General features: G+C 37.1%; 1 protein-coding gene across 1 annotated transcript in view; it reads right to left on the bottom strand.

Annotated features, from left to right (window-relative positions):
- The window catches only part of HELLS (helicase, lymphoid specific), a 38,007-nt gene extending 23,194 nt beyond the window's left edge, over positions 1-14,813 (bottom strand). Inside the window, exons 1-6 of the mRNA XM_049646419.1 lie at positions 14,454-14,813; positions 13,909-14,030; positions 8,140-8,262; positions 4,999-5,055; positions 1,857-1,893; positions 1,707-1,771 (exon numbers count right to left, since the gene is read on the bottom strand). Of these exons, the coding sequence (XP_049502376.1) occupies positions 1,707-1,771; positions 1,857-1,893; positions 4,999-5,055; positions 8,140-8,262; positions 13,909-14,030; positions 14,454-14,484 (435 nt within the window). The 5' untranslated portion in view covers positions 14,485-14,813. The remainder of the gene's footprint in view (positions 1-1,706; positions 1,772-1,856; positions 1,894-4,998; positions 5,056-8,139; positions 8,263-13,908; positions 14,031-14,453) is intronic.
- Positions 14,814-15,256: the final 443 nt, after the last annotated feature.

The raw sequence follows: 15,256 nt of genomic DNA, 5'->3' as shown, positions 1-15,256 counted from the left end.
AAAAAGTTGTCATCAGGGCATAATCACTGAAGATAAAAGTTAGGGTTTCATTTCAAGAAGAGAATACCATGTGCAGAGGACAAAGGGGATGAAATAGCAGATACATTCAAGAAACTCTGAACGTATCTTAAATTTAAGATGCATAGGAGAATGATAGGACATATCAGTTAAGTGGCTGACACATACATACATATATACATGTCGATTTATGTGTGTCATGTGTATATGTAAAGTATTATGCAAGTATAGGAATTCATACCCTAAGGCTGAAGGGATATAGTGAACAGGCAGGAGAGTGGTCTTTTAAAATGACCAGCTAAGCTGAATCTTTTTGAACAATCTGTGAATGAATCAAAACATAAATATAATACCAGCTATGAACTATTGTTAAAAACTAAACCCCATAACTAACCTCCTGACTCTGCTTACCTCTAGCTTCATCTTTTACCACCTTTTCCTTTACAAACAAACTGGAAACAAATATGTATTTTCAAGTTCTTAAAATTTGCCAGGATCTCTCCTGCCTCTGGATGTTGGTCAAAGGTTATTCTCTCTTCCTAGAACACTTCTCTACTATCTTCCCTGTATTTTACTTTTCCCTATTAACTACCCTCAACCTCTGGATGATTTAACTTTTATCCTTCAAGTCTCAACTCAGATGTCACCTTCTAGAAGATTCTAAGAAGCTAACGCCTGAGTTTAGAGTCCTTCTATAGGCTCAACAGCACTCAATTATAATTGATTACTTTCTATATATTTCTCACTGGACATAGGCTAAGGCAAAGACAGTCTACTTTCCTTTACTAAGTGATCTTATCCATGTAGGACAACATCTGCCAACAGCCAATATGCCACCAACATTTGCTACATTAAAGTAACAGTTGTGACTGGCTAAACTATGATACATCTAAATAATAGTGTTTTTCAAACTGCAGGCCATGTTCCATAATCAATAAAATGGGTCCTGACCATTATTTTTAAAATGAAAGAAAAAAAAAAAAAAAGGAAAATACCAGAGTGCATCCCTAAAGTAAAGACAAATACTATGTGAAATTTTATATTTTAGGAAGATCCCAAGAGTTTGAATTTTAGGTTAAAGAAAAATGTAGTAGATAATACTGTTACAATTGTTTTTAATGTTAAGAATGTAACACATTAAAATATGCCTAAGGAATATTAAGGTTTGTCATAAATGAACATGTTTTTTAATTTCTATTTTATGAGGTCACAAGTAGGAAGGTAAAAAAGGATCTAGTTTTAAAAATGAGTATATGATGGGGAAGCTGGCTGGCTCAGTCAATGGAACATGCGACTCTTGATTTCAGGGTTGTGAACTCAAGCCCTACACTGGGTGTAGAGAGAATTTAAAAATAAAATCTTAAAAAAAAAAAAAAAAAAAAAAGTCAGTATATTTTAGTTCCCCTAAATTCCTTAACAAGGAACAAGAACAAAGTTCTGAAGATAAGGTCTTGAAGTTATAAGAAATTATAGTAACTTCTGATTAGGCCAAGCTCATGCTCCTTTAACAAACAGCAAGATGGTACCATCTTCTTGCCTGAAACAGTCCCTCAACAGTCTGAAAAACTTCCCGTAAGAGTCTGAAAAGCCAAATAAGTAACAGCAATCCATATAGCTTTAATGTGGTTCAAAATCCACAATGGGTTTTACTGAACACTGAATCTTATGTGCCCTCCCCACTTTTTTACCTCTTTTGACATGACCTCTGAAATATTGTATGATTCATCTTCTCTTCCTCTCTTCTTTCTCATAACTATTAAAAAAAATCATTTTATTTTTGATAGCAATGAAAGCAAAAATAAAAACACATGCTTCAAAAGCAGAAAAAGGAAGTTCACCTGGATTCTCTTCACTTGCATCAGTGGAATTTTTACCCTATAAAACAAGAATTTAAAATATTATTTTTCTAGGGACTTCTATGGTATTAAATATTAAAAGGCACTGATTAAGTAAATGTTTCTTGCAGTTGAACCACATCCACAACTCTTTACTATTACACTTACCACCATGTAACCTTTTTCTACATTTCCCTATTAAAAGTTGTTTGTAACCATATTCTTTTTCCTGCCAACTCTACTTTCCTTAATTTTTTTTCCATTTGAGAAATTTCTAAATTAAACATAGAAGACATTTTTATTTTGATATTACTACACACATCTTCTGTAACTGTAGGTCTATGCTAAAGATATTCAGTGGGTATGGTATGGAAGAACTACTCATTTTCAGTAAGATTTTTAAGCTAAATACAACTGAAAGCAGAAATAGAAGAGAATACTAGTTGAAAAAATATTAATGAGGGGAAACAGAGGAAAGGAAGAGATACTCAAAAATAAAGTTTCAAAATGAAAGTTGGAAAAGACAACCAAATGTAGGGAGAAAATATGTGTAAGAAATCAAAATTAACAAGGTAAATTTTATTTACTTATTTAATGTTAACTTCACACCACACATGGGGCTCAAACTCACAGCCCAAGATCAAGCTCTATCAACTAAGCCAATCAGGCACCCCAAGAAGGTAAATTTTAAAATAAAGTAAAAAGAAGATTAAAAAAAGAAAGTACCAAAAGGGATCTGTGAGATGGAAGAGGCAGAACTTAATGGTTGACACCTTTAGAAAACCCTGGTATAAAAAGTTAGCTAGGCAAAAGTGAACAATGGATTAAAACAACAGGTTGAAGAGTAGGGAGTAAATGATTAAGCAAATAAAATTATCTTAGGGGCGCCTGGGTGGCTCAACAGGTTAAGCATCTGACTCTTATCAGCTCAGGTCATAATCTCACAGTTTGGGGTTCAAACCCCACAATGGGCTCTGCGCTGACAGTCTGGAGCCTGCTTGGGATTCTGTCTCCCTCTCTCTCCGCCCTTCCGTGCTCACTATCTCTCTAAAAAAAAAATAACAAAATTAAGTAAATAAATAAATAAATACATAAATATTAAAAATTATCTTGTATCAATTTTCAAAAATTGCTTTTGTTGCAAAATTATCTATGATATACTTTAACATCACCAATGGTGATGAATAAAATGGACTTAAAGGTACCCTTATTGGCATTTTGATATTACCTGACCAAGCCAGATTAGTAAAGAAGTGTGGGGTATGAAACAAACTCCAACATTACTATTTATTGAATATGTAACTATCAGCAGGTTAGTGAATTCTCATTCTGTTCTATACAATAACTACAAATACTAGATTAGTGAACAACGAATCACTACTTCTGGAAGAAATACAAGCTCAGGCTCCTGCAAGCCTCTGGTCACAATTTCATCAACTGATCAACACATAACCCTGTTTTATGTGTGTTGCTATTTAAGGACATCTTATTTAACATAGATGTTGATTAACAGTGAACTCAGAGCCAACAGCACTATAATTCATGCCTGAAGGAAGTTTGTCGAATACACTTATTTTCTCCATAAGGCACATCATAGTCTTCTTGCATTAGAAACACTAGACGGCACTTCAGCACAATATGGCTGAGGGCCATTTTAACAGCAAAATCAACAAAACCCATCAAAATGAAAAAATCATGACATTAAATAAACCATGAAAAGGGCATTTGTTTATAGTAAGCTTAAGTAAGGCAGAGCACCACTGTGTTTAACTTCAGTTAGAAATTTGCGTGTTGGGAGACAAATTTTTTGCTATTCTGCACAGGAACAGGTCTACAAATGACCATGACCATGAAATCCCAAGTACTGATTTTGGAGTTAACAAATTTGAGCAAGTAGGCTAACTGGCAAATATGGAATCTGTGCATAATGAGGATGGACTGTACTTTATGCATTCAGCTTCTTTGTATGTAAAATGGGGAGAAGTACAGTACCTCTATCTAACAGAGCCTTTTGAGAATTAAAATAAACTTAGGGGCACCTGGATGGCTCAGTCAACGGAGCATGCAACTCCACAATGAGCATAGAGCTTACTTAAAAAAATAAATGCAAAGTTTAGAAATACATGACACATAGTAAGAACTCAATAAATGTTGCCTTCATTATTTCTCTTTTCACGAGTACAGCTGTTCTTCATACAATTCCCATCAGTACAGCATTAAACAGCCTCATATTAAAACATATTCCCCTCAAAAGACCACATCTAAAATTCAGGCCATCCCTGGGCCACCTGGGTGGCCCTGTCGGTTAGCATCTGACTTTGGCTCAGATCAAGATCTCGCGGTTTGTGAGTTCAGGCCCCACATTGGGTTCTGTGCTGACAGCGTGGAGCCTGGAGCCTGCTTCACATTCTGTGTCTCCTTCTCTCTCTGCCCCTCCCCCACTCACGCTCTGTCTCTCCCTCTCTTTCAAAAATAAACAAACATTAAAAAAAAATAAAAAAGTAAGATAAAATAAAATTCAGGCTATCCCTAAACAAATGCTCTCTTATCTGAAATGTTTATCTCTCCAATTTTGGCTCCATTGCTGTAGTCACACACAAGATACAAATTTAGATTATCATTATGGATGCAAGTTGACATGAGGAGGCTGGAGACATTAAGGAGAAAAGATTAGTAATCATTATAAGCACCAAAAGAGCTGGCCACTTATAAAAGTGAAATTTTGGCGTTATAAAAAACAGAATGAGAAACAAAAGGGTTATATTTAGCTGTCTTTCCATATCTAAATATACTGAGAAACATATTTTACATGTTTCTATGCAGCTCGTAACAAAGATAGGTTTTCAGAAGGTTAAAATAAAGTAGATGATCAATAAAGTCAGACTATAAAAGAGGGGTGCCTGGGTGGTTCAGAAGGTTGAGTGTCTAACTTTTGATTTTGGCTCAGGTCATGATCTCATGGTTCATGGGTTCGAGTCCCCATGCTTCGGATTCTCTCTCTCTGCCCCTACCTGACTTGTGTGCTCTCCCTTACTCAAAATAAATAAGTAAACTGAAAAGAAAAAAAAAAAAAAAAAAAGATTACAAAAGTATTTCTTCAATATTTAAGAATGCATACAGGAGTTTCCATCTTACTATATATTACCTTAGTAACTTTTAAAGATTCCTTTTTTCTTTCCAATTTCTCTTTCTTCTTCTGTTCCTGCAAGATAATGTTTTTAGTGTCACAAGCAGAAAGTGCAAAATCTAGAACACACACCTCAAAAAACATGTTCACAATGAAGAAACTATATAAAGATTTAAAAACAAGGGAGAATTTGCACTTCAAACCTTTACACAGCAATAGGGAACAGATTTCCTCTCCTGCCTGAAGGAACAGAAAGGCCAGGAAAGAGCCACCAGAAAGAAGCTGGTAGAACAATCTCTGTGCTCACAAGGAAACAGGAACAGTTCACACCCCTGTCAGGCAAAGTAAAAGGGCCTGCCAACATAGAAGGCATCAAGCAGAGTGCTCAGAAGAGGGGCCAAGTTATTTCTAGACTAAAAGCTATTCCATATACACCCTAACAAAGCTTTAAAACACAGACAAAAAAGGATTCAAACCATTCCCAAGAAGTGGATAGAAGATATTTTTCCTATAACTCATTAAGCATGAAACAACTCATTAAGTATGATTGTTTTATTCTCCTATACCTGTGTTTCATTTTACCATACAAAGGTTTAAAAAGCAATTCAACAAAGGAAAAAGAAGATTTAGCAAATACAGCAAAATCTTGACTGATAATTATGAGATGGGAATGATGGGAACAGGAAATTACTGTAGTCTTGATATTTGCAAATTTATAAATCTTCATACATTCTAGTGGGCAAAAATAATATATCTTACTAAGTGCAATGGGAAGACAAGAACAAGGTCAAGGGTACCAGGAGTGTGCTGATGGAAAAGGTGTCAGATAGCAATTTCATTTAAGATTGTTAGGGTAGGCTTCATTGGGAAAACATTTAAGCCAAGGCTTGAAGGTGATGATGAACTTAGCTATGCAGGTATCTATGAGAAGATGGTTCCAAGCACAAAACAGCCAGTGCAAAGCCCCCAAGGCAGGAAACACACCTGAAATGAGGTCTGAAAGGTAATGGGGTTGAGTGAGGCAACCAGACTTATGGTCTTGTGGGCCATTATTAAAACTTTGGTTTAAAGAAAAAAATTTTTTGGTTTTGTCATGATCAATGTAAACTAGAAAGCAGTGAAACATCATGAGGGTAGGGACACCAGGACAGGAGTAAGAAAGCACTAAACAAAAATAGTTTGCTCAATAAAATATCTTCAGGCGCAGGGTGGCTCAGTCGATTAAGCATCCAACTTCTGCTCAGGTCATGATCTCACAGTTTGTGGGTTTGAGCCCTACATTGGGCCCTGTGCTGGTAATTCAGACCTTGAAACCTGCTTCAGATTCTGTGTCTCCCTCTCTCTGCCCCTCCCCTGCTCACACTCTGTCTCTCTCAAAAATAAAGATTACAAAAAAAATAATCTTTCAAAAACAAAGACAAATGAAGAAATTTTCAGAAATATAAAAGCTAAAATAATAAATTACCAACAGAAAGTGCAAATGAATTTACAATGATGGGAAGTGGATCAGTGGTTATTTGGTGATGAAGACAGGAAGTGAAGGATGGGAAAAAATTCGAAAAGGGGCAGGAATTCAGCCATAAAAAAATAGAATTTTGCTATTTACAACAACATGGATGAACCTTGTGGGCACTATGCTAAGTGAAAGGATTCAGAGAACGACTAATACCACATAATCTAACATGTGGAATCTTTTTTTTTTTTTAATTTTTTTTTTTTCAACGTTTTTTATTTATTTTTGGGACAGAGAGAGACAGAGTATGAACGGGGGAGGGTCAGAGAGAGAGGGAGACACAGAATCTGAAACAGGCTCCAGGCTCTGAGCTGTCAGCCCAGAGCCTGACGCGGGGCTCGAACTCATGGACCGCGAGATCGTGACCTGGCTGAAGTCGGACGCTTAACCGACTGCGCCACCCAGGCGCCCCTAACGTGTGGAATCTTAAAAACAAAAACAAAAACAAAAACAAAAACCCTCCAAACTCATAGATACAAAGAACAGACTGATAGGTGGTGGTGGGAGGACCTTTTGACAGGTCAAAAGGTACAAGCATACAGTTATAAAATAAGTCAGCGGTATGTACTATATACAGCATGGTGACTATAGTTAGTAATATTCTACTGCATATTTAAAAGTTGCTAAGAGGGGCACTTGGGTGGCTCAGTTGGTTAAGCGTCCAACTTTGGCTCAGGTCATGATCTCATGGTTCAAGAGTTCAAGCCCTGTGTCAGTCTCTGTGCTGACAGCTCAGAGCCTGGAACCTGCTTCAGATTCTGTGTCTCCCTCTCTCTCAAAAATGAATAAACACTAAATATATATATATATATATATATATATATATATATATATTTATTTATTTATTTATTTAATTTTTTTTCCTCATAAGAAAAAAATTTTTTTAACTGTGTATGGTGACAGATGTTAACTAGATGTACTGTGGTGATCATTTCACAACATATACAAATATTGAATCATAACCTGAAACTAATGTTATATGTCAATTATACCTCAATAGAAAAAGGGGAGGGGTTTCTGAGTTGATGGTTATGTCATCACCTTATGGTCACTTTATGGGTGTATTCATGTTAAAACTTATAAAATTATACACTATAAAGGTGCAGTTTTGTGCGTATCAGTTATATCTCAATAAAGCAATTTTTCAAAAAAATGGACTGGGAAACAAAGTTCACAATTTCCATCATCCAAAAAATATGACTAGACAGGATAAAAATCAGTCAATAGGTAACAGAAAAAATAAATGGTGGTATATTCATATAATGGAATGCTCAGGAATAAAGAAACGGCCTGTATGAATAAACAAAATCTCAATATGCTGAGCTAAAGAAGACACAAAAAAAGTGCTTACCACATGGTTCTATTTATATAATATTCTAGAAAAAGCAATACTAACCTATAGTGACAGAAAACAGAAATCACATGGCCAGGCATGGGGATCGCTGAGACAAGAGAACTTCTTGGGGTGATGGAAATGTTCTTTATCTTGACTGTATTGGTGGTTACACAGGTGTATACAGTGGTCAAAACTCATCAAACAGTAAACTTAAAATGTGTGCAGTTTACTATACGTAATTTCTTTCTCAATAAAGCAGGTTTTTTTTTTTAATTTAAGGTACCAGTTATAATCAATCACGTACACATACCTCTAGTTGTTGCTGTTCCATTTTAGTCAATAAAAATTTGGAGTAGATATTGCTTTTTTCAAGCAAATGTTGAAGTCTACGGTACCGAATGTCCACGGACTCTCTATCCCAAGACATGCGAGCCTATCCAAAAAGAAAATTTCCATAATTATTAAGTTTTCTGACATATGTGATGTTTTTCATAAGATGAAAAAAAAAAAAAAAAAAAAAGTATAAATAAATGCTCTTCGGGTTTAATAGTTTTTCTGTTATTAATGGGGGGAAAAGATTTTTATAATTTTTACTTTAGTAAAAATGGTTTATTTTCCAAACCAAAAACTAGAACAAAGCTGAAAAAATTTGATTCCTGGGTTCAACATGCCATTTGGTATGATGCAGCTTGGATACCAAAATATTGAAATTTTAGACACTGGACATGTTTACTGGCATCTGCTGAATTGAGGGCCCATTTTTTAAACATATAAAATTAACACTAGAAAGTAAATATTTAATTCATAACACTAGAAAGTAAATATTTAATTCAAGTAGATTTAAGTTTTTAAACAATCAAATGACTTAAGGAAAGAACATTTTTAGATACCAGGTTTATTTGAAAGAACATTAGAATTAAAAACTCATTTCATTGTCTAGGAACTAGAACATCTATTCTTAGAATTTTAAAATTGTATGGCCGGGGTGGCTCAGTCAGTTAAGCATTGGACTCTTGATTTCAGCTCAGGTCATGATCTCATAGTGGTGAGCTGAGCCCTGCACTTGCAGAACATGCTAAGGATTCTCTCTCTCTCTCTCTCTCTCTCTCTCTCAAAACAAATAAATAAACTTTATATTTAAATAAACTTTAAAAACAAAAAAACAAACAAACAAATATATTACTGGGGTGGGTAGGTGTCTGGCTCAGTCAGTATATAGCATGTGACTCCTGATCTCAGGGTCGTGAGTTTGAGCCCCACACTGGGCCTAGAGATTACCTTAAAAAAAAAAAAAAGAACAACAACAAAAAGAAAAGAAAATCCTAAAATAAAAATTTTTTAAAAACTGCATTGTCAAAATATTTCAACATGCTAAATCTACTTATGATTTATCACAAGTTTCTCCTCCTTCCTCTTCAGTGTTTTGTTCCCCAGAGCTTTGCCATTCTTTTAGACTTTACTCTCCCCTACGCTTAGCTTTATCTTTTACTTCTGTATATCTTCAACTCACAAACCTGCTTTTCATACTACTTTTACACACCATTTATTTATTAAGTGATTTCTAAGTCTACAATAGTCTAGTGGCTGAGAAGGAATCCTCTCACACTGATCACTGATCATCCTTTATCACACTGATAAAGTTAAATATTTGAAAAAGAATACGAGAGGACACAAGATGGAAAACATAAAAGCAACAAATAAATACTACAGTTCGGTGGTCCACAAATTTTTTTCTGTAAACAGCCAAAGGGTAAATATTTAAATATTTAAGCATATGGCTTATAAATACTCAATTCTGCCTTTTGCACAAGAACAGACAATATGTAAACAAATGGGAAGGGTGATGTTCCAATAAAACTTTATTTACCTAAACAGGCACAATCCAGTTCATAATTTGTCAACCCAGTATGATCTCAATTAAAAAAAAAAAAAAAAAAAAAAAAGCACTAAGTGGGCTGAAGTGAGCCAAGAGTTGAAATCATCTACCAAAGCCAAATACATCCAAACCTTACAAACCAGCAGTTCTACTCCTGGCACAAAATGTGTGAGTAGAGTGAGTGAGTGAGAGAGAGCAGATACAGAAGCTGAGTTAGCATAACCTAACTAACTTTAATTTAATGGTTAAGGCCTGACCTTGTAATTTAGACATCATTGTGTATCGGCTTGTTTTTCCTAGATGTTCTATTATCTCTCTAGCTTTTCTTTTTTTTTTTTTCAACGTTTTTTACTTATTTTTGGGACAGAGAGAGACAGACAGAGCATGAACGGGGGAGGGGCAGAGAGAGGGAGACACAGAATCGGAAACAGGCTCCAGGCTCTGAGCCATCAGCCCAGAGCCCGACGCGGGGCTCGAACTCACGGACCGCGAGATCGTGACCTGGCTGAAGTCGGATGCTTAACCGACTGCGCCACCCAGGCGCCCCTCTAGCTTTTCTTTCAAAATACATTTTTCTATTACAAAAGCAATGACAATAAGATACCTAAAAAGAAATCCAATGAAAATAATAAATACACATTATAGAAAAATATTAAAAACAGACCCATAAAACAAACACCTGTTATTCTATCCATGAAGATAATCTGTTGACATCTTACAAAACTCTATTTTCAGTTCTTTCAGGACAGCCTTTCTTTTACTATTACCAATATATTACTGTGATTACAACAGGAAGTCAATGAATGAAACATATAAATTGGGAGATGAAATTACTTAGATTTTGAAAAAAATCTTAATTTTAAAAATTTGTTTTAAATTTTAATTAAACATTCTGGACTTAATTTAGATATATCTGCTACCTCAATCCTGTCCAGAATAAACTAGCACACATTTTTTTTAAGTAATTAAAGATTTAAGATAATATCATGTTATACTAATTTGTATATAATTAAGGAAACGAAATCAATGACTAACCTTTAAAACCTTTAAAATAACTCCATATTTCAAAATAATTTTGTAGTAAACCTTATCTACCATTACTGTTCTTTAGTAATTTTATTATATTAAAGTAAACTGTAGTTCCAGCTGTGGAAAGCAATGAGTGCCTGGCACGGAGAATCTCTCGATGACTAGAGTGAAAGAGTATGCCAATGGACACCAAGGGCATAAATTCCCCAGGGCCTACACTTCATTATCTCTCCCAACACCAACACCAGATTTGGGGGCATGGGGGTTGAGTTACATTTCATTCTCACCATAGAACTGTTTTCCTTTTGCCTAAGACTTACCCCAACTCTTACCTTTCCCCTCCCCCACTACATATACTTTAAGGCTACTCTTAAGTCTTAGACTAACAATGACTTCTTTCAAAAGGAAATGCAGGTGAAAAGCCAATGAAAATAACTGCAGCAAATCAATGTCAAAGCCATTCTCCACTCTTCACAAATCTTAAAATCTCCTAAAGCAAGGTAAATGCTTCTCATTAAGGAATTTAAGCAAGCTCTTCCTCTCTGAGGTACTTCTAAATATATGCCCATAAATATTGTGGGCATATATTCTTCTAAAAGAAAAAGAATCTTTATTTTTGTATAGTGAATTTTTTGTCCTCCAAAGACATGTAGACAGAAACTAATTCTTAGAATTTTCCCCATGGTCAAGTAGGGAATAACTTAGAAATGAAAACTATAAAAATTAATCAAATTCTATATTTATACATAAAGAGAAAATATAATAATAATAATAGATCATAATACTGCTAGCTTTTTGGCTATATTAGTATATTATATTAGCATAAGAACTGAAAAGAGCTATATACTTTATTCATGGAAGGACTAAAAGTGGATTAAAAACTGCTGTTTTAAGTTCTATGATGAAATACTGAAGAAATGCTACATTTACTGTACCTATCCCTCAACAATAACAACTCCAAAAATTTTGATTATAAAATGCTTGCTCAGAAAGTTAAAAATTTTACTGAAAGTATATGTCATTTGATTCTAGTTTAATCAGCAAATACTTATGGTACTATACATTTTGAGAGATCTTTCTATAAAATGTGAAAATGGGGCACCTGCCTGGCTCAGTAGGTGGAGCAGGGGACTCTTGATCTTGGGTTTTAAGTTCAAGTCCCATGTTAGGTGCAGAGATACTTAAATAAAAATCTTTCAAAAGAAAAATGTGAGTTTTCATCTCCTGAATTAATGCATGCTAGAAATGTATTCATTCTTACTGCATCTCATGATCTTTCTTCAAATAGTACTTCTTTACCCAAAAACCTTCATGAGTCACAAAACTGAAGATATACTACTCAAAATGAAGGCTTCATCGGGTGCCTGGGTGGCTCAGTCAGTTAGGCATCTGCCTCTTGGTTTCAGCTCAGGTCGTGATCTCAGGGTTCATGGATTCAAGCCCCGTGTAGGGCTCTGCACTGGCAGTGCGGAGCCTGCTTGGGGTTCTCTCTCTCTCTATCCCTCTGCCCATCCGCCCCTCATGCTCTATTTGAAAAAAAGAATGAAGGCTTTATCATTCTCATAATCTCTGAAGTTGATTCAATTCTGGACACTTGCCCCAGGATTCACCCTTTATAATTATCATCCTATTACATGGCTAGTAAGTACATATGTTTTATTTTATTTATATAATCTTATATATGCTGTGTAATAGAAAATATTCTTTACCACAGTTTGAAATTCAAGAACATTCACTGATTGCCTATTTGCTAGGTGCACAGCCTATGAAAACAAAACAGTAAGTGACATGCTTTCAATAAACAAAATGAGAATCAAGTGAGTAATGATAATACTGTGAAACAAAGTACTATGGAAATTCATACCATGAGGAAAGGTGGTTCACAGTCAACTTCCCAATTCTATTAAAGTTTCTTAACATTACCGTAACTGATTATGGTCAACTATGGGTGAGTAATAACAAAACTAGTATTACTGGAGTGAAAGTATAGCATGGTGGTTAAAAAGTGTGAATTCTGGAATCACATGGCCTACAAACAATCTTGGCTCTACCACTTACAAACTGTGGGACTTCCCCCTTTCCCCCACCCCCTCCACGCCTCAGTTTTCTCATCTGTAAAATGAGATGAAAACAGATCTACTTCATAGAATGCTTTAATAAAAATAGTTTATACTAGTAATTAAGCCATTAGGTTTAATAATATAATAACGTATTTAATAACCGTATCTAGTTTACAGTCACGTTGAAGATTCAATGGGGAAATACGTGTACAACATTCACAAGTGTTCACAGTGTCAGCAAAAGAAATCATTACTGTTGATATAAAATGGCAGAGAACCAATTGATTCATTAGTTGTCTTTGGGGTGCATTTCCCAATTTAAGTACTTTTGCAATTACATAGAGTTAATTAAACATTAGCGTATATTTCCTTAGGTATAGGGTCAAAAACAACAACTCTGAAGACAGCCAGAGTTCAAATTTGAGTTCACTGTTGTGTGACCCCCAACTGCCCCAGTTTCCTCATATGTAAATGGAGAGATACCAAAAGTACCTACAGCATCACAATATTCGGAGTGCGAAATAAATTATTACAAGAAAATCACTTCACTTGGTAGGCAGTACCTACCAGCTAGTGGCTATCAGTCCTTTTCTTGCACAGACAAGAATTAATAAGCAAGATGGCACTTTCTTACTGAAATATACTCGAGGATTGAATTTTCAGGAGGTTGAAAACTGCTTTCAGTAATCTACAAAACACACACCCCGTACAAGGAAACCACTGGCATAATAATCACTGAAAAAGTACACCCCATTTTTACCTAAAGAATCTTCCTTCGCATAGGTCCAAGAAAGCAAAAGGAAAACGGAAAGCAAGTTTATCCCTCGCGTGGAAAACGGCACTGAAATACCCCACTCAGAAACTCACTACCGGTTTTGGAAGAACGGCTACGGCTAAAGGAGCACCTTGAAACGCTCCACGGCCAAGACTACGTCTCACAGAAGCCTCTTTCAGAGCGCGAGCAAAGGTGTCTCACAGATAGCGTGCGTAAACATAGAGATAAACAACAAAGCCCGTTTGAAAGGGTCTGGAAGAAGCCGACCGAAGAACCAGACAAACCTCCGAGGAAGCGGACTACCGGCTTTAACGACGATGAACTTGAGTCCTAAAGTACCTTTTCTATCATCTTCCGCTCCCTCTCGAGTCCAGCAGCCTCGAGCTGTTCTTCCTCCTCCAGCATGGCTTGGGTAATCACGGCGGTCTCGGGCTCTTCAACCGGATCTGGAGCCAGGGACTCTATGAGGGGAGAAAGCTTTTCAACTGCAGTCTTTAAACATTGCCAGTTCACTGGGTCATTACCAGTTCACTCCCACGTTGAACAACCTTCCTGGATGCATTCGAGGCAAAAGCTGAAGACCCACGGGGACGCCAGCATCAGCTCTCTCAAGACATCCCAGGGTCTCCACAATGTCAACAAGTGGCCAGGACCCAGTTTACCAATCGGGATGCTCGGGGAAATGCAGCTCCCCTGTGTAAAATCTCCTATATCGTGCACATATGTGCAATTCCGGGCGCCCTCCACAGGCTCTGCACCTCCTTTCCTTTCCAGTCTCTGCCCGGAGTCCGCTCTACTCCCCAATCTCGGCTGCCGCCTCCATGCTGTCTCCCTCCCCGCGACCCGGACGCCGCCACCCGCGCCGGGAGAAAGGGTCTGCTTACCATCGCTGCTCGCGGGCCGCTGCGCCGGCATGGCTGACACACACTCCAAAACCGGGTCCTCTCCTCTCAGCGTCCGCAACGGAGCGCGCTAAAGTCTCTCGGCTGCCGCCTGCCCAGCCTCCTCGCCAAATCCCCGGCCAGGGAAAAACGCGCGCTTCTCCTTCGCGGGAAAACGCCATCATCTCGCGATACTTCGTGCTCCTCGCCCCGCCCCAGAACCGCGGCGGCACGAGATTTGGCGCAATTTAGTTTTCACCAGAACCCACCTGGGCGACGGTGAGTGTTTACGTAGAAGTCTTATCTCGGGAAAATAAGTTAGCTTTCTTTGTGACACTGGACGCGTCTGCCCACAGCGGAGGGCCCAGTTTCCTCACGTATTGGATGATGGCTTTGAATTACACAATACTTTAGTAGCGCTCTTATTTGCAAGGCACCTTCACATACTGGCTGATGTGATTAAATCGCGCCAACTCATGATCCTTTTGGTAGGAAATCTGTAGGAGTATTCAGGTAAGGATGTCAGAAACAAATATTGCCAATCTCGCCCTCCATCCTTCGTGCACAATGTACATTGTGGGTGAAAACTGCCCAGAGTGACCCAGAAGAGCGCTCCTTTGTGGGTGAGATGGGAGAGACAGGAAAGTAAGATTATGGCAGAGTTCAAGAAGGGTGTTTCTGAATAAGGAAGAACTGAATGTAGTGATAAGGTGAGTGGAGTGGCCAGTAGAAAAGACAGAAGATTCAAGAATTCAATAAGCCAGTCATTAGAATGGGTGCTTGAAAGGAGATACTGGACTTTTGTT

Source organism: Panthera uncia, chromosome D2 (genome assembly GCF_023721935.1).
Source record: "Panthera uncia isolate 11264 chromosome D2, Puncia_PCG_1.0, whole genome shotgun sequence".
NCBI classification, from domain to species: domain Eukaryota; kingdom Metazoa; phylum Chordata; class Mammalia; order Carnivora; family Felidae; genus Panthera; species Panthera uncia.
This window is presented reverse-complemented; position numbering and strand designations above follow the sequence as displayed.